General features: G+C 43.2%; 1 protein-coding gene across 1 annotated transcript; it reads left to right on the top strand.

Annotated features, from left to right (window-relative positions):
- Positions 1–22,143: 22,143 nt before the first annotated feature.
- On the top strand, positions 22,144–25,432 carry LOC142777017 (uncharacterized). The gene is made up of 2 exons (XM_075881325.1): positions 22,144–22,227; positions 23,927–25,432. Exon 2 carries the CDS (start codon positions 24,032–24,034, stop codon positions 25,115–25,117), a length of 1,086 nt encoding a protein of 361 aa, XP_075737440.1. The 5' UTR covers positions 22,144–22,227; positions 23,927–24,031; the 3' UTR covers positions 25,118–25,432.
- Positions 25,433–26,203: the final 771 nt, after the last annotated feature.

Here is a 26,203-nt window from a genome sequence, read left to right on the forward strand (position 1 = left end):
GAAAGCCTGGAGAAGAGTGATTTTAAGGATGCCAAAGGACGAGAACATGGAACACTCCCCGTGGCCAGTCAGCCGACGTACTCTCGGCGTGGGAAACCGACGTCATCTGTGCTTCACAGCAACTCGGTACGAGAAAAAAGGACAACTGCGTATTCTGCTCGTCCAGCCATCACGGATCGGAAGCCTGCACAGCTGACTTGTCACTGATGCAGAAGAAGGAACTGCTTTACAACGACAAAAGGTGTTTCCGCTGCACCACCAAAGGACATCGGGCACGGAACTGCAAAAAAAGGATTTCCTGCTCCAGATGCCAAGCTCGACACGCTACAAGCATGTGCGATCCCGATAGGTGTTCGCGAAAGTCAGACTACGTTAACAAGAACTACGAAAAAACTTCGACAGTCTGTGCATCACTTGGAAGAAGACCCGTCAAGGAAGACTCTACCACTTCCGTTTTTCTTCAGACTTTCAGAGCATGGGCCATGAATGATGACACCTGCCGCTACATACGAGGCGTTTTCGATGGTGGCAGTCAGAGAACTTTCGTAACTGAAGATCTGTCCAAGCACCTCAAGCTGAAAAGCGTGGGAGCAACTCGAATAGCCTTCAATACTTTCGCAAATACATCGGACCAAGAGGCTAAGAGGCGTCGCATAGTAGAACTACGACTGCGAAGCCAGTTTTCCGACGCGGAAATAGTCTTAACTGCAATAGAGATCCCAAGCATCTGCCAAGACATCGCAGAGACTGCAATGGACGTAGCCTTCGTTGCGTCTTTCAAGAAGCTGGGAAACGATGTTGCCAATGAGCTCCAACATCCATCTATCATAACTAAGAGTGGCATCAGCGTACTTATTGGGTCCGATCAGATGTGGAAAGTGTTGACCGGCGAAGTTTCACGGTGCGAAGGCAACGAATCATTGATCGCACTGAACTCCAAGCTTGGATGGACCTTCCAGGGAAGCACATCGCACTTGGTGTCCCACCCAACTACTTCACAAATGATGGTGTGCATGCTAAAAGCCCAAGCTACCGATTCCGACGAGATATTGCGCTCCTTTTGGGAACTTGAAAACATAGGAATTACGGACGCGATAAACAAGCCACCTGAAATGAGCGACACCGTGAGGCATTTTGAGCAAACGATTAGCTTTAAAAACGGAAGATATGAGGTGACCCTCCCTTGGAAGGATAATTTCGAGCTTGCAAGCAACATGCAAGTAGCCGTTACTCGAGTGGACAAGCTTGTCAACCGTCTCAACTCCAGAAAAGTACTGCTCGAAACGTATGACCGTACCATAAGGGAGTACTTGAGGGCAGGGCACGCCGAAGTAGTCAGTGACGTACCTGCAGAGGTGACGAAATTATATTACATGCCGCACAAAGAAGTCATGCGTGAACAAGCACTGACGACGAAAATGAGAGTGGTGTTTGACGCTTCGTCACATGCCAAAGGATGCAAGTCCATTAATGACTGCCTTCAAAAGGGAGACAACTTATACCAAGACCTCGTGCAAATTCTGCTACGCTTCAGAACGCACCCGGTGGCAGTTATCGCGGACATAGAAAAGGCATTCCTTCAAATTGCGATTCGGGAGGACGACAGAGACGCTTTCCGCTTTCTCTGGTTTGCAGAAGGAGATTTATCCAAGGGCAAGCTGCAAGAATGGACGATGACACGAGTGCCTTTTGGAGCTACATGTAGCCCATTTTTGCTCACAGCTACTTTTCTCTACCACGTGAAAAGAGCACCGGTTGTCATGGCACAAACAGCGCAAACTCTTGCCGAGTCGTTTTACGTGGATGACTTAGTCACTGGTGCCGACACAGAAGAGGAAGCCGCTAAGCTATGCCGAGAAGCGCGCTCAATAATGAAATCGGCCGGCATGACATTGCGAAAATGGACAACATATTCAGCAAATTTGATGCGCATGCTTGAAAATCAAGTGGAATCTACTAGTAATGAGATGGTCGTTCTTCACGAGACGTAGGTCAAGGTCCTGGGTTTGGTTTGGAATCCTGCAAAGGATGAATTCAACTTTTCGGTTGAAAATCTACTCCGGTTTTTGACAGCCAGACGGGTACAAAACGATTTGTCTTGCAGTCAGCATCAAGAATATTTGACCCGTTGGGATTTGTAGGACCATATACTATTGCCATACGAATATTGTTTCAGAGACTGTGGATACGAGGAATTGGCTGGGATGAAGTCCTACCCAATGACCTGCAAAAAGAATGGAATGATTGGGTCATCCAGCTGCTGCAACTGCAAGACGTCGTCGTTCCTCGCTATCTGGGCGGCGAAGCAAGGAAGACCAATGAGCTTCAAGTACATGTTTTCTGCGATGCGAGTCCAGCGGCATACGGAACAGCGATATACGTCGTATCAAGTCCTGAGAAGCCGATACTGTTGATTGCAAAGTCCCGTGTAGCACCCAATATGGAGACAACGCTGCCACGATTGGAGCTGCTGGCTGCCTTAATCGGCTCAAGAATGTTGGCATACGTGAAAAGGGCTTTGAGGAATGTTCAAGTTGACTACACGATGTGGACAGATTCCGCCATTGTGTTGTCATGGATAAAAGGAGACGTCAAAAAGTGGAAACAATTCATAGCCAACAGAGTCAATGAAATTAGGTGCACTACAGATCCATAAAAGTGGAGATACTGTCCTGGAACGGACTACACTCCACGCCAGCTATGGAAACTTGCAAAAGTTACGGAAGTGTACCGCAGTGCAGACGGTGTCATTCGTTCTTGCTAGATCAAGTTGCAAGGCGGTCACCTTGCGATCAGGCCGATACAAAGACTGTACCCACTTGAACTATGTGTTTAACTTTGCGCGGCCGGGAATGTTGATTATTTTTCACGTTCTGGGCTGGGACAAAGAAACGAGGAAGAAGAAGAGCGCGAGCGAGGGACGTGGGGACGCTCAAGTGACAGCAGAGCGCTTCCGAACGCAGTTAAATAAACAAGTGTTTTTTGCCTTATACCTAAAAGACGGAGTTGAGTCTGATCACAGTGTCTGAAACGCCATCGTCTAAACACCCCTATATGTCCTGCCCAGGTCCCATTCAGCTCCTACATACCACCATATAGCTCCTGTATTAGACCTATCTACCCCTATTTGGTTCCTGTACAGCTCCTGTTTTAGCTCCTGTAACTCCTGTATGGAAGAATACGGATCCTGTATGGAATTATATAGGTTTTTTCAGTAGGAATGACAACACTTTCTAGTCATACTTCACTCTTTTCTCTTGTAAAGCAATATATGTACTAAGCGGAACATGTGTATAGCTGATAAAATAAAATTCACAAGTTAGTAAAATTTCTTATTGCAAAAATTGATGTCAAACTTGGGTATTTATTGTTTTCCTGAGGAGGGTATTACATATCTTAACCAAGAAGTAAAAGTGAGCATGGGTACGTCATCGAGCGGTTGGTCAGGTCCCTTCTTGCTGGGCCGCGAAAAGGCCCCAGTGGCCGCTCTTTATACAGTATAATTCTCTGTGAGCACGCCACAAAAACTTTTGTCGGCCTTGGTAATCCATGTCTGTCGAGCGACGAGAGCAAGCGGAGGCACGTCTGTGTAGCGAAACCCACTGGTCAAAGTGAAGTGACGTCAGAGCCCGTGGCCAACACAGTGAGCAGGCTTGAAATAATCTAGGTGGCATCGGCTGCGCCCCGGTTCAGCGGTAGAGCGCACTGTGACAGGCGAGTGGTCGGAATGCCACTGCTGAATTTGAGTATAATTTAGTGCTTGGTCCTTTCTGACTAATGCAGATAGGCCGTTTAAAAGCCTGTAGTGCAGTTCGATCGTATGGTTGATATAAGCATGGACTGTAGCGGAAGATATTGTGATGATCCATGAGCTGACCACATTGCGGCATGCCGTCTGTAAACGGGCTTTTGATAGACGAATGTGGATGCCTGTATTGATAGCGAAAACACCGAGTGCGAACTTCATTGGTAATGATGATGGAATGATGCCACATTTGTAGTAATGGAGATATGAGCTTAGATGATTGCTCCAAATGTGGCATTCCTCTCTCAAAATATACCTGTCAATCCTGTCATCCGGCTTGGTATATACCCTTATTGCTCTCCTATATGCTTCAGTATGTCAGTCCACACCTTGACATTACTTTTCTTTCTTCAAGTAATTCACATGCTGAGCAGATGTGATGTTATGAAAAACAAACAACTGACAACATGATTGAACACCTAAAACTGTGAAAAGTTGCTTATATAGGACTGAGTGAGCGATTAGACGAACTAGACTTGTCAGCGATAGCATAATACCGTGTTACTGCAGTCGTAAACGTGAGCATAGATGGATGCTATGAGCGTCTCCTTTATAATAGGGCGGTGACATATGTACCACCAAGGTTGCAAAAAATTGAAAAGAAAACAATTCTTTGTATCTTTATTGGCCGGGTATGACACACCCCCTGGTGACGCTGCAAGAACAAGACAAGCCTAGAATTGTTACTGCAGAAACCTACGAGATTCTACTTCTTCTATTTTTCTCTTTTTGGTGTTTCTCTTGTAAGAATTCCACTAATAAATTACACCGATCGCTTGGTGAGCAACGTGAGTGTACTTTTTCACAGACTACCGCCTAAGCAAACAACGTGTGCAGAAAAACAAACAGCCAACGCTGTTTTTCTATTCGCTGACTGAACGAGCGATGCAAGGTGAATGATGATATGAGTATTCATCAGGTATGCCTATGATATTTTTCTTGCACATATTAAACGTTCGTAGACACTTGTGAATATTGCGCAGGGTTGCTTTTACACTAAGAAAACTACTCATTCTGAAGTGACTGATTTAGACAAAAAAAAAATGGACGGTCGTTGTCTACGGATGGTCACCTCGCAGCGGCTGATCGCGAAGCTACGAACGGTGCTCTGGTAACGTCCATTGAGGGACTCGTCTTTGTCGTCCTCTAGTCACTGCATAAAATAGCTGTCTTTTTGTTCACCAAAGTGCACGTGACCAAGCACTCGCAAAGCCGGGTTGGTCGAAAATTCCGGAGCATTCCCTACGGTGTCTTTCAAATACATATGGTGGTTTTGGGACGTTAAACCCCGCATATCAATTATACATAAAGATACTTTTTTCTATAAAGAAAAAAAGAAAGCACTTGCACACCTGCAAAGCTTTAAGTGCACCTGTACTTTTTCCCCTGTTTTTTATGCTTCAGTTTTACTTGTTCTATGAAACAAGAGCCGAACAAAACTTTCAGTTTTCGTTGCTTATTATCAGACACGAGTAACGCGCTCTCGGAACACAATATATCAAAAGGATGCGGGAAGTGAATCTTGCCGTCTGTTTTCATTACGCGACAACACCAATTAGCTTCGATGGAGAAAGCACATCTGCGAATTCTGCCTGGTACCCCTGGCAGGAGCAACAAAAAAGAGTCCGGTTTACGCCGATCAGACTAACATGCGTCGCTTCAGTCTGATTACGATGTTTGATTATCTTCTGAAGCTCAGCACTGCAGCACAAATATGTAATCTTGCAAATCTGCCTACTGATTTTCTTCCACCGAGTGGTTCAGACACCACGAAATGACGGTAGATATTGAAATTTATACAACAGTACTTCGATTCAACTTTAGTCAGTTTGACATTAAGCAAGTTGAATTAATTCAAGAAGCAAACATGCAGGACAAACACGACATTAATTGATCTCGCACATTCATTGATTGCATGTTTATCAAAGTAAAACCTGTGTTGTTGTATTCAGTAAGGAACCAGTTGCCTATAAAAAATAGCGAAAAAATAAAAAAAAGAATGCACGAGGGCACATTCAACATACTGCCTAAAACTAAAATCTGAGAATATGTCACAAAAGTCAAAATAACGTTGTAAAGTATATGCACGCCCCGCCGCGGTGGTCCAGTGGCTAAGGTACTCGGCTCCTGACCAGCAGGTAGCGGGATCAAATCCCGGCTGCGGCGGCTGCATTTCCGATGGAGGCGGAAATGTTGTAGGCCCGTGTGCTCAGATTTGGGTGCACCTTGAAGAACCCCAGGTGGTCTAAATTTCCGAATCCCTCCACTACGGCATCTCCCATAATCATATCATGGTTTTGGCACGTTAAAACCGACATATCAATCAAAGCGTAAGTATAACCAGTATAGCGGCAAAACTATTTTTATGAAGCTTTACTTTCATACAGTAGGCTGTCCACTGCAGTGGATCAGTCGTTAAGATGCTTGGTTGCTGACCCGACAGACGCACTTTCAATCCCGGTCACAGTGGTGCTATTTCTATGGAGGCGAAATGGTGTGTGGTATCGGAGCACGTTAATGAACACCAGCAAGTTGAAACTGCACTAAGGCATCTCTCATTATCATAACGTGGTTATCGGACGTAACACCTTAGATATATTACATACAGTATTATTTATGTGGATTTATTAAGATTGGCACAGCCGTCAAGATATCTTGTTTTTTTCACTGTGGACGCGCATGCGCGTACCGCACGTAGGTAGTTGGGAAGAAAGCCATCAAAAACTCGAGGGTCGGCATTCATTCGGCTGCAAGAGTGAGGAAACCAGCATTGATGCGTATGAGTTATGGTCCCCTCAATCAGCTTATCAGCAGAGCGAAGTGTTTGCATCCACTGGTGCTGGCAAGAACATAGTGCTGACAACTCCAGGTGCTCATGCACACACCACGTGGCGGTGCATACAGTGGTTCGAGAAAAACCAACAGTGCACTTTAGGCTAATAAGAGCGGCGATTTCACTTCGGTCTCACTTTTTATTTCAGGCCTGCAGTGCTGATGCTGGTGCTTCTCATCACGTCAAGCTTGCAAGAGAGGAAATGTGCACAAAATTATAATATTTACAGATGTCTTATAGCTGTAAAAGCTAAGTCACGGTAATTATTGTAATGCTTTGCTCTTCGATAAAAACTGCCCATTGTGATAGATGTGATAGGTTCAAGTTAATCTACGCTTTAGTGGCTTGCTTCCGTTGCGTACTGTCCCATGCAATACGAAGGTTATCGCGCGAGCGTCGACAAGGAATCACAACAGCGCCACGTCCCAAAATACAGTTTCTAAGGAGAGGGTGGCAAGCTTCACTCACTCTCTTTACTCAGTTCCTTAAGCAGCGCGAAGCACCACCTTTAACAAGTCTTTTCCTGCAATTTCGTTATCAGCTGCAGAGATGAGAGCCCTAAAAATATACCTAATCACACAGAATGGGAGGCTCAAAGTAGAAAGGGTGGAGTTCATTGTAGGGGCGATTGTTGTACTATGAAGCAGCAAACGAGGGAGCGAAGAATGTACAAACTTATATTTTCACAGTTCCGAAACATGTTACTAGGCCCCTGGGATATTAAACAGGTCGATGCTCGTGCAATAACCTTCATAATACAAACTTGTTGTTGGGTGAATCGGTGATTACATAACATGGTGATTTTAGCGCTACAAAAGACGTATCATTGTGAGAGAGACAGAAGGCAGACAGGCGCTAGTAACGAGCGACATATTGAGAAGTAGCAATAAAATATAAGCAAAATCATGCGCGGACGCAATGAGCACATGTCGCGGCGACAGCGCTTATCAGGCTACGGGCATGTGATGTTATAAAACCTTATTTATTTAGCTTTTGTACAGGCAAATAGATGTGTCACTAACACAGTTGCTTCTCTTCTTTTTACCTATGCAGCACGCCTCCCACATTTATATCGGGTGTGCCTGTACATCTCGCGCTTACGTATTCCACATGAGGTACGTTGATATGCAAAGATGCATTTCTGGGTTAGTTCGTTCATGCTTGCAGTAAAACAACGCCAGCTAACACAGGAGACCAGGAGAAGAAGAAAGACACACACGTACATTGCACCATGTACGTATCACCTCTCTTGGTGTGGTGCCTTGGTTGCACTGACGGTGTTTTAGTCCAAGTAGTTTGATAGGAGGTGGTGGGGAAAAAAGAGAGGGGGATATTTTCCTTTGCGTATTCCTTGTGTGGTATATTTTAAGATTGATTTGATTGATTTGTGGAGTTTAACGTCCCAAAACCACGATATGAGTATGAGAGACGCCGTAGTGGAGGGCTCCGGAAATTTTGACCACCTAGGGTTCTTTAACGTGCACCCAAATCTCAGCACACGGACCTACAGCATTTCTGCCTCCATCGTAAATGCAGCCGCCGCAGCCGGGATACAATCCCGCGACATGCGGGTCAGCAGCTGAGTACCTTAGCCACTGGACCACCGCAGCAGGGCAGATTTCAAGAAGGCTACTCTCCAGTACTCATTGAAAAAAAGAAAAAAACTCTGTCACTCTCTCTCTCTGCTAACGACACTTAGAATAAATTATGTTTCCATGGACATTAACGATTATGCCCGGGATAACAAGGATGTGAAAATCTGTTGAGCATTCAATATTGAAACAATCGCTGAAGCAGTATTACAGAAACTTTTGATTGTCGAGACAATGCTCAGAAGAAACAAATACAATTGGTTCGCACGCATGATTCATGTATTGACAACCTTACATAAAGAAATTTTGTTGAAGCAACATGGCGCACTGAATAACTTTGAGCGATTCCCGGCTTTTCGGACAGCGCAGCATTGGCAAGCAACAATTACTCATTTGCTTAAGTATGCATGCAGAAAGCAATGATGCTTTCCGTCTCCACAAAATGGAATAAACTGGTCTGTTTTTATAAACATGTTTTTTATTTCTAGTTGACTTGTCCGTCTAGGTCAATATTTATGTGTATACTGGGAGCAGTCATTATCATTCATTCTGGATGACTTCTTATAAAAAAGCAAAATTTCACATTAACTTTGTGTTCTCAACTACATAAAATTGATTATTCTTTCAGCTAACATGGACTGCGTAGCCCCAAGTAATCACCGAAAAGAGACTTCATTACGCACTCAGAAAGGCTTTAAAAACATTACTAAACTTATAGAACTTCTCTTTCAACAGCCTCTTTGTATGCAGCGCTCAACTTTAAAATGCCAGGTATACGACTGCTCAAGTGAATCTAACATGATCAACAGCTAACGCAAGGCATAACACACATGTTTTATATACTACCCATTACGGTACCACGATTCAGAAAGACTCCCGCATCTCCATTGGGGAGGAAACGATTCGAAAAAGGAGATTACTGTTAATTTGACCACAGCTCGATCTGCGCAGTTTCGGAAGCCGGAACACAGCAGTGATGAATGAGTCTTGTCGCCAACGATCGATGATAGCAGCGAATTGTGAGGGGCAACTTCCTTCATTATCGAATTCCCGATAAAGTAGTGTGTCGTCGGGAGCTGCAAGCAGGGCTCGCCTGACGCAGTTTCGCCATTTTCCCAGAAGCCTATATGCAATATATATTGCGCCGAGTGGTTAGTAAAAGGGAAGACCTAACTAAGATATCTAGGGCTAGGTTAATCAGAAGAATCCTTACAACGCCTGGACGTGTGCTTCACTTACCAGGCACTTTAGAGTTTCAGCCATGCGAACAGCCTTGAGGCATTCATTGAACTATATGAATCAGTCTAAATGAGAAATGAAGCTCTCACGAAAGAAAGCAAGAAGCTGAGGGATGAAAACAAATAATTGAAACATGACTGCAGGCTGTTCTTGCAGTGGCTTTCTGACATTGAGCATGCTGCAGTATTCACGGACGAATCAATGTCGAAAAAAAGTTTTTCAAAGACAGACGGCGAGAGCTGCCTCGCTGTTGGGCCGGCCGTGTGTGAAAACGTTGGTGGCGTAGTTGCCCCGAGTAATATAGATATAGCGAACCGTGTACCGGGAAGGCAGGGCACGCATATTATTGCGAGGTTATGTTCACGATAATAAAAAACCAGCCTTCGCTGCTAAAGCAAGAAAGGCAAGGCTTAACGTGCACAAATTATAGTTTTCAGACATTGCGTTATTGCTTGCCGAATACACTAAATATTTAGGAATTAATTGTGAAAATGTTCTGGTGATCTCTAATATATCTATATTAAATATGCTTTATTAGTTGGTGTGCAGTATTATTTTCTATTTAATTACTTTTTTCTTTCGATGTATAGCATGCGCGTTTCCGGTTTGTATAGATTGGTTGAACTTTTTGTTCGAATGCAAAGCTGCCGGTTTAAACTGTTCTGTGTTTACTTTGCTTTTGCCGTTTTGTTGCCACAGTTGCCATGGGAATATGGGGCTTTGTCAAAACTTTTATACAGCTCTTTCCTGTGTCCAAGCCACTTACTGTACAACTGTACATGATAAAATAAACTAAATTCAAACTCAAACATAACAGCTTTTGGGCTTTCTAGAAATTTAGTTGCACCTACCTACGTCAATGACCACCTGACTCCAGAAAATAAACGAGTTTTTGCATAAGCCCTTAAGCTGAAGAGAGCAAATGGATGAAAATGTCTCTGGACAAATAACTGTATTATTAAGGTCGGGAAATCAGAAGATAGTCGAGTACACCGCATTTCTGGCGTAAATAATCTTGCCGTATTTAAATTACTTGTGATTTTAGGCCCTTGTTTACGGCTGTAGTCACTTTTCAAATTGAACTGTTTCATATTTTCACTCGTATGCACTAAAGAACTTCTCAAGCACAGTACCTCTGCAATGTCCATAATTCATTTTAAGATTCATAGTCCTCGTAAACTCTACGATGACCTTAGTGCTTTCTTTTCAGTCATCGATCATACGTCTTCATCCATATATGCTAATAAGAAACTTGGTTGACTTCACACGACAGCGCCCTCTATTGAATCCCTGGCTACACATCAGAATATTGTCATAACGGTAGTCGTGGAGGTGTTTCAGCTATTCTTGTTAAAACTTCTGTACCTTATCGGCGGCGACTCGACCTGTCCTTAAGCTCACCACTTAGCGCATCTGTATGCATTGACATTGACCATCAGCCCCCCCCGCGGTGGTCTAGTGGCTAAGGTACTCGGCTGCTGACTCGCAGGTCGCGGCTTTGAATCCCGGTTGCGGCGGCTGCATTTCCGATGGAGGCGGAAATGTAGTAGGCCCGTGTGCTCAGATTTGGGTGCACGTTAAAGAACCCCAGGTGGTCGAAATTTCCGGAGCCCTCCACTATGGCGTCTCTCATAATATTATGGTGGTTTCGGGACGTAAAACCCCACATATCAATCAATCAATCAATCAACATTGATCATCCCTATTTGTCGATGACTAACCATAACACCAACATCATATCGCTTTACCGATCCCCCTCTTTATCATATGCAGAGTTTTGCATAGAACTCGAACTCATGTTCAACAAGCTAATTGTAGAGAGCAAGAACTTAATTATATGTGGTGAGATAAACATAAATATTGCTGATCAACAGCGACAATCCTGTTCTGAATACGTACGTTTTTCTTTGGTTCCGGCTTTTTGTCAGTAATCCGTAGTCTACCTAGGTACGATTTCAATACACTCATTATTCACATTTTGGTTAGTCTGTCTACCGATGATATTAGAAGGAATATTGCATTGTGCTGTCATGGATCATTAAGCGATATTTTTATGTTTTGGTGCTAAAGAGATTCTTCGTAGTAACAATTACGTGCACAATAATTTGATTTGAAAAAAAAATTGAAAACACCATTAAAAAGACTAATTGCAACAAATTATATGACAAAAATAACACCGAAACTGCATTAAACTTTTTTTCAACTAAAGTAAGAGAATGTGTCAGTCGGTCTTCTTCTGAAACCATGAATAAACAATGATTCCGTGCGACTAGGCATCTTTGCATTACTAAGACACTAACGCATTCTATAAAGAGGAAGGACAATTTTCGCAGGAAGATCAAGGACGAACCATTCAACCATTCACTAGTATTGCCACGTTCCATTTTTCAAGTTCTTGTTATCGTCCCAAAACACCACACGATTCTCAGCGCAAACCGCGCCTGCAGTTTTCGAGAAGGTTTTGGACTGTAGTACATCATTTCGATAAGATCACGCCCACTGTGCGAACGGTACTGATTCTTCTGGAACCTACGCCACCGCCAGCGATAACGCTAAAACATTTGACGGCAAGAGTATAAATGCCGACGCGCTTCGCCACTTGTCAGTTGTTGATCGAAGGCCGACGCTCTGTTCGCCGCTATCAGTCTGAGACTGCTATGTGTGCGACACTGCTGCTGTAATTGGACTTTCCGTTTACTGGGCACAGGTTCGCCCAAATAAACAGTTAAAACCCAACACCAAGTCTCCTGTCTTCGGCCACTTCACGACCCCGTGACAATATTCTAATATTCCACTGAAATTCCAAATTTCCAATATTCTGGGAGCTGCCCTAAAGCATGCTATACGGCAATACTATCAGAGTAAGATCAAAAATAATAGTTGCAACACAAGGTAGAAGTGGCAAGTAGTAAAGAAATTCTGAACAATGAGCCAACTGGCACCCAACTGCTATATCTGTTAACGAAAACAGGTACACTGACTCTGATTATACCGCTGAGGTTTTCAGCTCTCATTTCAACACCCCTGTGGATACTAATACACACACCCAGTCGTAACTCTCTCTGTCAAATCTTTCAGGTACTCCTCAATCTTTCTTTTTGTGTCCCGTGGTACCACATAGAGTTAACAATAATATATAACCATCAAAAAATTCTAACCTATGGCTTCATTAAATCTGTTCTTCTAAAATGAAACTTGTATCCAAAGAACTTTGCCCAATCTTAGCCTATTTATTCAATAAGCTTTTGTAGGTTGCTGTGCTTCCTCAAGGCCTTAAAGCAGCTAAAATTATCCTGATCATTATTAAAAGTGATCACGAATACTGTAACAACTATCGACCGATTAGCATTTAGACTTTTTAGTAAAATTATTGAAAAACTAATCTACAACCCTTTAATGAAATACTTATCCAAATTCAAGACATTATTTGATCACCAGTTTGGCTTCCGTCCAGGTCTTTCGACTGAATTTGCCATAATTACTTTCACTGGCAGAATTAAAGTGCGAATTGACGAATGCCTCTTTTCTAGATCTGTGTTTATTACCTTAACCAAGGTTTTTGATACATTTAAATACACCATCCCATTTTATAAGCTTGACTGTTACGGCATGTCTGAATCACCCCTAAAGCTGATTAAAAGCTATCTTACTGATCAGATGCAAGTTGTTCAGATTAATGATTGTCTTTCGTCTCCAGAAATACTAATTTCGTGGTATTACATTCCCCGCATTTGTCTTCAAACATCGCTTCATTAGCAGTAACACTTGATGGACACTTCATTCATGCATCTTCATCTACGAAGTTTCTTGGTGTGGTATTAGACAAATATTTGAAATTCAGTGAGCATGCGCAGGCCTTGAAGGGGCCCTGCAACCCTTTTAGGTCATGGTCATAAAACGCCCTCGATCGGTAGTAGAGGCTCCCGAAAACACGCGAGCCAAATGTTACAGCGCAGCACGCGGCCTTGAATTCACAATAAATTATCAAAATCAGCTAAAAAGTGCTTTCTCTTCCCTCGACAAATAACGAAAGACGCTCAAATATCACTCCTAGCAAGCCCATCTATCAGCCATTGGCTGATTTGAACTTGGCGCGCTAGGTCGTTGCAGAGATTCCCGCGGGGGGCCGTCACTCATCCTCACGTGCGCGCGTGATCGCACTGAAAAAAGCCGTGTATTCAAAGAAAAAAAAAAAGAATTGTTCAAGGTCCTGAGGCACGCGTCACTTTTTTGTTTGCCTTTCCCATCCCTCCCTGCTTAGCTTCCGACACATTCGCCGTGACGAGATAAAAGAGAATGCGATTGCAGCATGACCTTTGCAACTCCACTCGTACTGGCCGCATTCTTAAAATTTTTGAGGCGTTGAATTTGTGCTGCAATCAGCTCTTCCAGTGAATTAATTCCATGGTTACTCAAAAAAAGTGTCAGGGTCCCTTGAATTCAAAAGGTGTTTTTCGGCATTCATGTGATTAATAAAACACGACCTTACTTTTCCTTCGAAATTATTATATCTTTATTAACGCATTCATTCACAGTCACCTGTCGTACTGCGTATCCTCATGGGAAAATACATTTTGGTCCCTTGTAAGTAATCTTGAACGCTTACAAAAGCAAGCTTTGAGACTCATTACTTTCAACCAATTTTCATCAATGTCAGCCCCCCTTTATCGCAACATGAACATTTTACCTCTGTATAAACTTTTTTAGCTACAAAACTCTAATGATCATGTTTTGTATCGATAATAATGAATTATACACTTCCAGTTTTTCCGGTATTACTCTTGTAAATACTAACATAAGGAGGCATTGAGCTAACCGTAATCAACTTTAACCTAAAGTACGTACCAACTATGGTTGAATTACGGTAAGATTTTCATGTGTAACACTGTGAAACATGCTGCCTATTGGTTTGAAATTATGCTCAGTGTATTGGTTTTGTAAACGTGTGAAAGTCTTATTGTTAAATGATTTATGACTTGACTGTTTGCTTTTTATTTTTTTGTTTCAAACAAGTTTTCACTATTGCTGCTCTTGCCCTATGTTTCTCGCACACTTTTTTCCTGTATATTGCTGCTCTTTCATCTCTGTTAGATGACCAAACAACTGATTCTCTTTTTAATTTTTGTTATCAGATCCCCCTTACCGTTCTTACTTTGGGACCTCCAATTGTTCATTCACCATGCAAAAAATGCGTTTATAAAAATGTATATATTTTGAATAAACTTCAACTTTCAACTTTCAACTTGTACAGATGGACTGTAATACCGATCAAACGCCGTTAAGAAGAGATTGATGTTATGGTTACTTCGGACTCTCCATAATATGCGTAAGATATAAAGTAAAAGAAAATTCAGTGGCAACGCGCTACCGTTAAGCTTTGTGTCATTGCAGGGGCCCTGATACACATTTTTGAGTAACCATAGAATAAATTCACTGGATAAGCGTATTACCTCACAAAGTGAATGCCGCAAAAATTTTAAGAATCTGCCCAGTACAAGCGGAGTTACAAAGATTTGTCACACGCTGCAATCACATCTTCTCTTCTCTCGTCCCGAAGAAAGCACTGGAAGCTGAGCAGGGAGAGATGGGAGGGGCAAACAAAAAACGTCACTCGCACCTGGTGAATTTAAGAGCTTTTTCATTTTTTTCGAATACGCAGCTTTTTCAGAGCGATCGCACGCGCACGCATGAGCAACACTCGCTCTTTGGATTTCGTGCTGACCGGTTGTGCCCCCGCGATCTTCGACGACAGCGCCGCTCAGGCCGACTGGCTCGTCCTACGCCATCTCCTGACGCCGACAAGAGCTCTCGCTCAGTGGTGCCCCGTCCTCGGACTCCAGTGACGGTGTTCATATTTCCTATCTTCTCTTTGCTTCTGGGTGTCGCTGTCCCTGTGGCATGCTCTCTCCTTCCCCCTCTCTATCTCTATGCGTTCAATCCTATACTTTTAATCCGTCCTTACTCCAAGCCCTCGTGAGCTGCTTTTGAGGGGTCTTCCTTTTATGCAGACAGTTACGGAGCTCACTTTTATCTTTTTTTCTCTCTTAGGAATCACATAAGAAGAAAAAAAGCGTGGACAAGTGACGGCCTCTCGCAGCGACCTCTGTAACAACCGAGCGCGTCATGTTCAAACCAGCCAATTGCTGATAGATGGGCTTACTGGGCATATTTTCCATGATTTGTCGAGAGAAGAGAAAGCCATTTTTAGCTGATTTTGATAATTGTTTGCGAATTCCAGGCCACGTGCTGCGCTATATTACTTGGCTCGCGTGTTGTCGGGATCCTCTACTGCCAATCAGCAGTGTTTTCTGACCATGCTCAAAAAGTGTTGCAGGGTCCCTTTAAGTGATTTTTCTCCGTTCGTCTCAGAGGTGCTCAATGATCTCCAAATCAAGGTTGTGGTACAGTATTTCAATGTTAACAGTTCATCCGATGTCTTGTGGCACGCATAGATTTACTCAATGTGCAGTATTGGTGAATAAGTTCATCATCATCATCAGCCTGACTACGTCCACTGCAGGACAAAGGCCTCTCCCATGTTCCGCCAGTTAACCCGGTCCTGTGCTTGCTGCTGCCAATTTATACCCGCAAACTTCGTAATCTCATCTGCCCACCTAACCTTCTGTCTCCCCCTAACCCGCTTGCCTTCTCTGGGAATCCAGTTAGTTACCCTTAACGACCAGCGGTTATCCTGTCTACGCGCTACATGCCCAGTCCATGTCCATTTCTTCTTCTTGATATCAGCTATGATATCCTTAACCCCTGTTTGTTCCCTAATCCACTCTGCTCTCTTCTTGTCTCTCAAGTTTACACCTACCATTTTTCTTTCCATCGCTCGCTGCGTCGTCCTCAATTTAAGCTGAACCCTCTTTGTAAGTCTCCAGGTTTCTGCTCCGTAGCTAAGTACCAGCAAGATACAGCTGTTATATACCTTTCTCTTGAGGGATAGTGGCAGTTTACCTGTCATAATTTGAGAGTGCTTGCCAAATGTGCTCCACCCCATTCTTATTCTTCTAGTTACTTCAATCTCGTGGTTCGGCTCCGCGGTTATGACCTGCCCTAAGTAGACATAGTCTTCTACATCTTGAAGTGCACTATTACCTATCTCGAAGCGCTGCTCTTTCCCGAGGTTGTTGTACATTACTTTCGTTTTTTGCAGATTCATTTTAAGACCCACCTTTCTGCTCTCCTTGTCTAACTCCGTAATCATGAGTTGCAATTCGTCCCCTGAGTTACTCAGCAATGCAATGTCATCGGCGAAGCGCAGGTTACTAAGGTACTCTCCATTAACTCTTATCCCTAGCTGTTCCCATCCTAGGCTTCTGAAAACCTCCTGTAAGCACGCGGTAAATAGCATTGGGGAGATTGTGTCCCCCTGCCTTACACCCTTTTTGATTGGTATTCTGTTGCTTTCTTTATGAAGCACTATGGTAGCAGTTGATCCCCTGTAGATTTCTTCCAGGGTGTTTATATATACTTCATCTACGCCCTGATTCCGCAGTGTCTGTATGACGGCTGATATTTCTACTGAATCAAACGCCTTCTCGTATTCTATGAAGGCTATGTATAGTGGTTGGTTATATTCTGAGCATTTTTCTATTACCTGATTGATAGTATGAATGTGGTCGATTGTTGAGTAGCCTGTTCGAAATCCTGCTTGTTCCTTTGGTTGACTGAATTCTAATGTTTTCTTTACTCTGTTAGCAATTACCTTTGTAAATAGCTTGTATACTACAGAGAGCAAGCTAATCGGCCTGTAATTCTTCAAGTCCTTGTCATCTCCTTTCTTATGTATTAAGATGATGTTAGCGTTCTTCCAAGACTCTAGTACTCTTCCCGTCAGGAGACACTTCGTAAACAGGGTGGCTAGTTTTTCTAACACAATCTGTCCTCCATCTTTCAGCAGATCTGATGTTACCTGATCCTCACCAGCAGCTTTGCCTCTTTGCATGCTCTCCAAAGCTTTTCTGACTTCTTCTATCATTGCTGGTGGGGTGTGATCTGGGTTACTGCTAGTTCTTATAGTATTAAAGTCGTGGTTGTCCCTGCTACTGTACAGATCTCTGTAAAACTCCTCTGCTATTTCAACTATCCTATCCATATTAGTAGTTATTTTGCCCTCTTTGTCCCTTAGTGCATACATCCGATTTTTGCCTATCCCAAGTTTCCTCTTCACTGCTTTGACGCTTCCTCCGTTTTTGAGAGCGTGTTCAATTCTCTCCATGTTATACCTTCTTACATCAGATACCTTACGCCCATTAATCAACTTCGAAAGCTCTGCCAGTTCTATTTTGTCTGTTGTACTTGAGGCTTTCATGATTTGGCGCTTCTTAATGAGATTCTTCGTTTCCTGGGAAAGCTTGCCAGTGTCCTGTCTAACTACCCTGCCTTCAACTTCCACTGCACACTCCGTAATGATACTCGTCAGATTATTATTCATCGTATCTATGCTAAGGTTGGTTTCCTCACTAAGAGCCGACTACCTGTTCTGAAGCGAGACTCTGAATTCCTGTACTTTCCCTCTCAGTGCTAGCTCATTGATTGGCTTCTTGCGTATTAATTTCTGTCGTTCCTTTCTCAAGTCTAGGCGAATTCGAGACCGTACCATTCTATGGTCACTGCATCGTACCTTGCCAACCACTTTCACATCCTGCACGATGCCTGGGTGTGCACTCAATTTAAAGTCTATTTCGTTCTTATTTTCGCCATTAGGGCTCTTCTATGTCCACTTGCGGTTTCCTCGTTTTCGGTAGAAGGTACTTAAAATCCGTAAATTATTGCGTTCTGCGAATTCTACTAGTAGCTCTCCTCTGGCGTTTCTAGTACCGATGCCATAATCTCCTACTGCCTGGTCTCCAGCCTGCTTCTTCCCTACTTTTGCAATAAAGTCTCCCATCAGTATTGTATACTGTGTTTTTACCTTACTCATTGCCAATTCCACATCTTTATAGAAGCTTTCAACTGAAGCGTCATCATGGCTGGATGTATGTGCGTAGGCCTGTACCAGCTTCATCTTGTATCTCTTATTCAGTTTAATTACAATACCTACCACCCTTTCATTAATGCTATAGTATTCATCTACGTTGCCAGCTATGTTTCTGTGAATTAGGAACCCCACTCCCAGTTTTCTTCTGTCAGCGAAGCCCCGATATCAAAGAACGTGCCCATTCTGTAGCACCGTATAGGCCTCATCTGTCCTCCTAATCTCACTGAGCCCTATTATATCCCATTTAACACCCTCTAGCTTCTCGAATAGTACAGCTAGACTTCCCTCACTAGGTAAGGTTCTAGCGTTAAACGTTGCCAAGTTCAGGTTTCAAAGGCGGCCTGTCCAGATCCAGAGATTCTTAGCACCCTCTGCTGCGTTGCACATCTGACCGCCGCCGTGGTCAGTTGCTTCGCAGCTGCTGCGGACTGAGGGCCGTGAGTTATTTGACGTTTGCATGTGGGAGGTAGCGGCCAGATACTGCACCAGGGTGGCCAATCCTTCTCTGGTGAGGGAGTGCGTTGCCGGCGTTGGGGACCGGTGAGGCCGCACCCCAGGCCTCGTAATGCAGTTCCATCACCATGCAGATTTTTTTTATCCGGTTGGGAACTGCGCGGCACCGGGATTTGAACCACGGACCTTTTGCATGCGAGGCGGACGCTCTAATCACTACGCCATCGCTGCTGATTTAGCACTATCATTGCATAGTGCTAAAACAGACGAGGTTTTTTTTTTAATGTGCACAGGTGCTTGTTACAATAGTTGTTTACAAAAATAATTAGGTAATAACCGAAAATAAGCAGCTCACTCATATATATTACTACATTATATATTAGGTACACATATATTCACTTTGTGCTGTGGGCGAGAGCTATTCGAAAACATACAGTGTGCTTCAGTGAGCGATGGCACAGCCTAGAATAGACACTTGCTTAATTTTTACATGACAGTAAATAGTAAATAGTCTGCAATAAGAATTTGGTAGTTGTGGTATTTCTCACTTCATTTTCAATTTTCGGTGAAAATGCTGTCATCCCTCACTAGAGTGGATAAGTTTTTGGCATGTACAGAATTAGTTGTGTGCTTCTCGGATAACACACACTTTCATCCTAGAGGTAGGATCCCTGCTTTAGCTGTCTTGTTCATAAACCCTGGTCGAATTTTTATATTTGGTCATCGAATCACAACCTGTAGTTATTTTACCACATGACTGCCTCAGCAGTAAACACAGTCTTGTATATGTTGCCTAATTGATCTAGTCATTTCTGTTTTTAAAAGGTCTTCAAACATATCTGCTGAAACACTCTACATGTTGGACACGGTACAAGCAACTAAAAGTTCTTCGTGTGTTGCTGAAGCCAACATTTGAATAAGTTTGCTTTTCAAAGTCTTGGCTCCAGCGCCAGCTCATGTTCCAAGGATCCTCCCATGAACTTCTAACTTATTTAAATTCAGAAGTAACGGTCATGAGACAGTCTTAAGCTGAATTTTCCGAATGTGTTAGTGTGTGTCAGTAGACGCGGCACATCACTCACGAGAGATGCATTTCTAGACTTGTTCATTCGCAAATGCGCAAAATTAAGTAATTCTGTATATTAGTGTATTTTAAGCGGAGGAAATTTAATTCGTTTGTGAGGTGATGTTTCCAAATTAATCTTTTTAGTGAGTAGGCTTAATTTTGATCACGATATAGCTCCGGAACTATTACACCTGTCCTGATGAAACCTGAGCGCCGACAGGTCTACTACTAGGGCTTTGCACTGTATGAGTTAGAAGTTTCCCGGTAGGTTATTACCAAAGTTGAAAGCGATCGTAAGGAAAAAAAAAAGGTGGTCCGAGGCTTTCATTTGACGGGCGTACCTTTTGCCCGAGCAGTGAGCCACCCTCCTCCTCTGAGCGAGGGCGAGGGAAGACACGGGCGCCACACGTTTATTAGCGTCTCTCTTTAACTTCTTTCTAACTGCATACCTTTTATTTGGCTAAAGCTATCGAAATACTTTTTTCACAAGAAGAAGCGGATTCTTATGTTCTAAAGGCAGGTTTCAGCGGTGTGTCAGTCAGGTTTGTGGTTATCTTTATAAAAATGTTTTAATGAAATGAGATTTCTGCTGATTACCCCCTTAATTAAGGGCCTAGAGAGTACGGAGTTGGGCCTCTGGTTAGCCTATAGGGTGCTGTTTATTAATATATTAAGCGGACAAAATTTAAATTCGTTTGTGAGGTGGTGTTTCAAATTAATCTTTTTAGTAATTAGGCTTAATTTTGGTCACAAAATAGTTCCGGTACTATTACTCCTGTCCTGATGAAACTTGAGCGGCGACAGGTCTACAACTAGGGCTTTGCACTGTATGAGTTAGAAGTTTCCCGGTAGGTTATTACCAAAGTTAAAAGCGATCGATGATGTCCATCAACATTTATGCATAGCGTCACAAGCCATTTTTCAAGCTAATTCATTGCTTTTTTTGTACGTTTTTTGTAACCCCACCCCTTATGTAATGTCCCCCTGGGGACCTTTAAGGTAATAAAAAGAAATGAAATGAAATGAAATGAAAAAAAAACACGTGGTCCAAGATTTTGACCTGACGGGCGTACCTTTCTCCCGAGCAGTGAGCCACCCTCCTCCTGAGCGAGGGCGAGGGAAGACGCGGGCGCCACACGTTTATTAGCGGTTCTCGTTAAATTCTTTCTAACTCTGTATCTTCCGGTTACCTTAAGCTATCAAAAATATTTTTACACGGAAAAAACCGGACTGTTGTGTTTCAAAAGAACACATTAGCTATTTTTAGATGGCGTTTGTAGCTCCTTTTGAAAAATTGTTTTAAAGAAATGAGCTTTTTGCTGATTACCACCTTAATTAAGGGCCTAGAGTGTACGGAATTGGGCCTCCTGGTAGCCTATGGGGTGCTGTTTATTATTATAATAAACGGACAAAATTTAAATGCGTTTGCGAGGTGATATTAACAATTTAATCTTTTTAGTGATTAAGCTTAACTTTGATTGCGGAATTACTCTGGAACTATTAAACCTAGCCTGATCAAACTTCAGCCGCGTCAGGTCTACCCTAAGGACTTTCAACTTTATAAGTAAGAAGTTCCCGGTAGAATATTAACGAAGCTACAAGCGATCGTAAAAAAAAACGTGGCCCGACTGTTGTTGTTTTCACAGATTTACACTGTTTTCCGCTCCTAAATTTTAACATTTTCGTTTGTAATAGCAGTATTTGTAGCGGTTGAACTCCTTGTATGTTCGCGAACAAATAGACTCCACTCTGACCCTCCTAGAACTAAAATTGCTAAAGTTATAGGTAGATATGTGCAGAGCTCACTTACCTGTGCTGCTGACGCTCGTCATCGGCGACATAACCTACCATATATATATATATATATATATATATATATATATATATATATATATATATATATATATATATATATATATATATATATATATATATATATATATATATAAAGTTACCGTTTGTAAAACCATAAGCCCTTATCCTTCTGTTGATCCTGCCGCCTGGTACTTGGCTGAACCCCTTTAGTGGGTGTGCGCCAATATTATAAGGATCATAATCATCATCTGCATTGCATATGAGCTATGGTCTTGAAAACCACTCGATTCTTGGCCAATCCCACATAGTGGGTATGACCCATGGTCAATAGGTGAGAAAAAGAACAAGAACAGGCAGTGTGAGTGGCACCGTGTCAACCACAGTCAACGAACCTTCCTTGTCACAGCTGACGGAGAACCTGGTCGACCCCTCGTGCTGGTGAGTAGTAAACACTACCCGGGGTACACCACACTGCTCGGACGCTTTGCATGTCTTCCACATTAGCTACATTCAGCAGGCAAGGAGCGTTGATGCATAAGCCTAACGTTGTTTGAACCATCCTTGGGATCTTGCGATGTTTTCCGGAAGGGTGATCTGGTTCTTTTTTCGTGGACTTGGTATTCGGTTGATATTGCGAAAGAATACCATTATTATTCGGCTCACTGAACTGGTTACCCTCTAAAAAAGGCCCATCGCTCGACAAGGTAACTCGTGAGCAGAGTAATGATAACTCGTGAGTCTAGTTTGGAAGAAAGGGGCTACGATTAGGGGTGTCTCAGTGGTGAATTTTAAAACTGAATCAAATCGTGATGACACGAAATCGAATACGAATGTGAAATTAATAATATTAGAAATATATTCGAAGGGCAGGGAGGTCGTTTCTGAAGGAAGTGTTTTATGTCGTAACATTTTTTTCAGAAGCAATTGCTAAACCTAAATAGAATATCAATAAATCTACCTTTGACTGACAAAAAACTGCTCATCCATCCCATGCATCGGGAACTGGATCACTGGGGATATTTTTGTAGCTATGCAGACAAGTGACTACGAGATGCAAGGCGGCCCTTTCCGAGCAGTATTTAAATAAAACTGATGATGAATAGGAATTAGGCAAGGTTCAACTAGGCACAGGACCTGAATCCAAAGATTTAAGGCAACGTATCAACTGGTTATCATTTTATTGGCCTTATCACCGAATCCAGACAAATAAATGCTTAGAAAAACCGTGAGTAGGGCGAGTTGGCGTTTATTTGTGGATGGTACTTTGTGCAAAAAAAACAAACAAGAAGGAAGAGAGCACAGACAGGCGCAGTCTGCGCTTGTCTCTGCTCTCCCTCTTGCCCTTTTTTTGCGCAATATGTCATCCACAAATGAATACGTTAAGTACTTCATCTGCAAACACATTAACACAATCATTTTAGGTAAAAGTGTACTAAAATTTCATTTCTTTGTATCTAACTCAAGTCCTACCGTCACATGACCAATTTCATGATGATAGTGGTTTGATTCGCGACACGTTTATTTCGACACTACCGACGTTTTGAGCTAAAGTCTCTTCATTCAGTGTTTGCCCTAAATTTTATTGTTACAAGTAAAAAATGACCCGTTACCCTTCCAACGTTTCATTACTTCAGGTTTTCTCGTCGTTGCTCACTATTTGAAAGATGTTCAAAGAACATCTCATGTTTTGAATGTCCACTAGTTTATTCGAATATTGGATGAAATATATTAACATTCGACTAGCTGTTCGCAGTTTTCGAATATTCGTACATCCCCAAGAAGAATGAACCATTACACAATGCTAGAGAAGTCTGCTGTATCCGCTCCTACACGTGATTAAGACGACAGAGCGTACGCAAGGCTTTAGTACTCCCAGTATTGTCTGGTCTTGGAGCTTCTTCAGTAGGCTTGCCGATGCACTGAATAAGCACAAGCTAGCTATTGGCAACAGGAACGTACAAACAAAATGCGTTGCTTCCGCCTTCAATTATTCTATATTCCATTAGAGCTAACCATTTAGAATGCCCTAGACTTTACTGTTCGATTGATAGGGTTATGCTTGTCTTTAGGCTCAACTCGGCACGAAGTGCGCAAAACTGAAGATATTATATCAATATTGGCCAACATGTTTACGCAGGTCACAAGAAGGACCACGTCAACACATCGTCAGCTAGACTAGCACCCGCTGTACCTTTACAAGAAGGGCCGTACACGAAATTCAGCAAGCTAACCGTGCCACGACATGGACTGTTTTAATCCGGATGTCATCCCACACTTGGTGGACTGCACAGCTGCAGAAAACCAAACATGTCACATTGCAGACAAAATATCACTCATTAACGACCTGCTCCTCGGTTCCAAGATGGTGCTGCGAGAACACCCTGACACGCTTGGCCAGTTGCACTTAGATAACTCTGGCTGTACAGCAACCATTCATAGTTTCAATTCGATGCCGCGACCGCATTACCCGGAGCTTCTTGCATGGCTGCTCAGAACACATCGTTGTATTTTGTCCTCAAGTCTTGAGATCTCCCTCGTCAACGAATCTGGTCTGACCAGACTGGACGCCCTGCATAGACGTTCAATAATTAAGAGGTTGAAGCTGTGTTTCTTCGGAATAGGGGCCTTGAATTCCGCTTCTCAAACCCTACCTTCCCTGAAAAATGTTGAAGAGTTAGAGTGCACGTCCATCTTAACCAGTGGATTCTTATTCCCAAAAGCCTTTATTGACGCAATTTCGCATCTCCTACAGAACTCGTCGTCCTTGGACACGCTACGATTTCATACGTTTTCAATGCGAGCACATGTTGCCGACTCATTCTTCGCGGCACTTTCCTGCAAGTCCCGACTAAAGGAGCTAAATTTACAGAAGTGTTCGCTCGACTGCAGCCCATACCCATACGCCCTGATGGGCTACCTGGCTACGACAACGCTGCTCAAAGTCTTGGTCGTAGACATGACGAACGAGCTGTTGCAGTCGGAAGTTCTCGAAGGTGTTTCAAGGAACACAAGTATCGAGACGCTTACTATAGGCAAATTCATAGGACACGACAGAAGCACGGCTGCTGTGGCTGGAGTGTTAAGAAACAACCAAGTTTTACGCAAGTTAGGTATTTCCACCAGAGACTGCAGTGAGCCTGGAATTTATACGGTTTACGGCTGCTGGCTCCTACCGTTGATCGAAAACGAAACTTTGGAGGAAGTGAGCCTCCCGCTGCTTATTTTACACCCGTTGCAATGGGCTGCGTTCTTCAAGGCTCTGCGCACGAAAGAGAAGCTGAAAAACGTTCACATAGAAGTTTCAGGAGACCACCGTGAGCTCCTGTGACTGGTGTGTGCAGAACTCAAAAGTAGTGGCTCAGACGGGCAAATTTCCATGGGATGTTTGCAGTCCACGCATGACCTCGACTTACTGCAGTGCAAAGCGTTTTCGGGAGTGCAGTTCCCACGGGCTTAACACATCGCCATGATCGCTTTGAGTATGGTACCGAATTGTCCCCACTTGACCACCGTGATCATGAATATCAAGGGAGACGACGTGACACTTTCCTGTGGCCTGGCTCAGCTTTTACGAAACGGGAGGTCGCTATGAAGGCTGCAGCTGTGTGTTTGGCCAGGCGATCAGGAACAAGACTACTTCGAAAGCGGCACGATCGACTGACGTTGTTATAAGGCACTTCTAGAGATGTGCTTCGTGCTCAAAACTGATTTGAGTTCTGTATTTCAAAAACATTTCAAAAATAAAGGAGTCACCACAGTTGCACTGAAGGGGCAGTTGTTAAATATAAAAAAACAATCCTAGCTGGTCCTCGACTTAAGAGAACAAAAATGATCTAGGGGCAACACCTCTGATAACAGAACGCCTGGAACGTAAACGCACCGCCCTCTCACCAATTTTTCTCCGCCCCTTTTTTGTATCGTATCCAGAGCCACTCGCTTCGTTCTCTTTCAAATGCGCAAAACTCTCGTAGCTAGCTCTCAACAGCTGCCAACTTCTTATTCTTGTCACGTGACTAAGCAGTACAGTGGCGAGAGGTGCTTCATGCCACCTTTTCACAACACACTGCGGGAAGTTTAGCCTTCGCGATAGCCTCTCGCAGGAGATTCTGTGTATAATATTGAATGACGCTTAGTTAATTGTTTAGAGGATGCGTTGATACATATAGTAATTCTATACCCACCTATCAGAAAGCGAAGCCTTCATTAGTCTAGCAGCTCGTGCGACCACACCCGAGTTCCTCCGCGAAGCCGCCTGGACAATGCACCAGTCTCTCGCGACGTCAGCGCCCACATGGCAGTTGCCGATTAAGGTCAGCAGAGTGCGGTTTTTCGTGATGCCTTTGGCAAGACGACGTGTGAATTCGGTAGCCGTCGAAGAGTGCCTGTGAAAAACGCTAGCCCACGGGACGCTACT

This window comes from Rhipicephalus microplus, chromosome X (genome assembly GCF_043290135.1).
Source record: "Rhipicephalus microplus isolate Deutch F79 chromosome X, USDA_Rmic, whole genome shotgun sequence".
Taxonomy (NCBI): domain Eukaryota; kingdom Metazoa; phylum Arthropoda; class Arachnida; order Ixodida; family Ixodidae; genus Rhipicephalus; species Rhipicephalus microplus.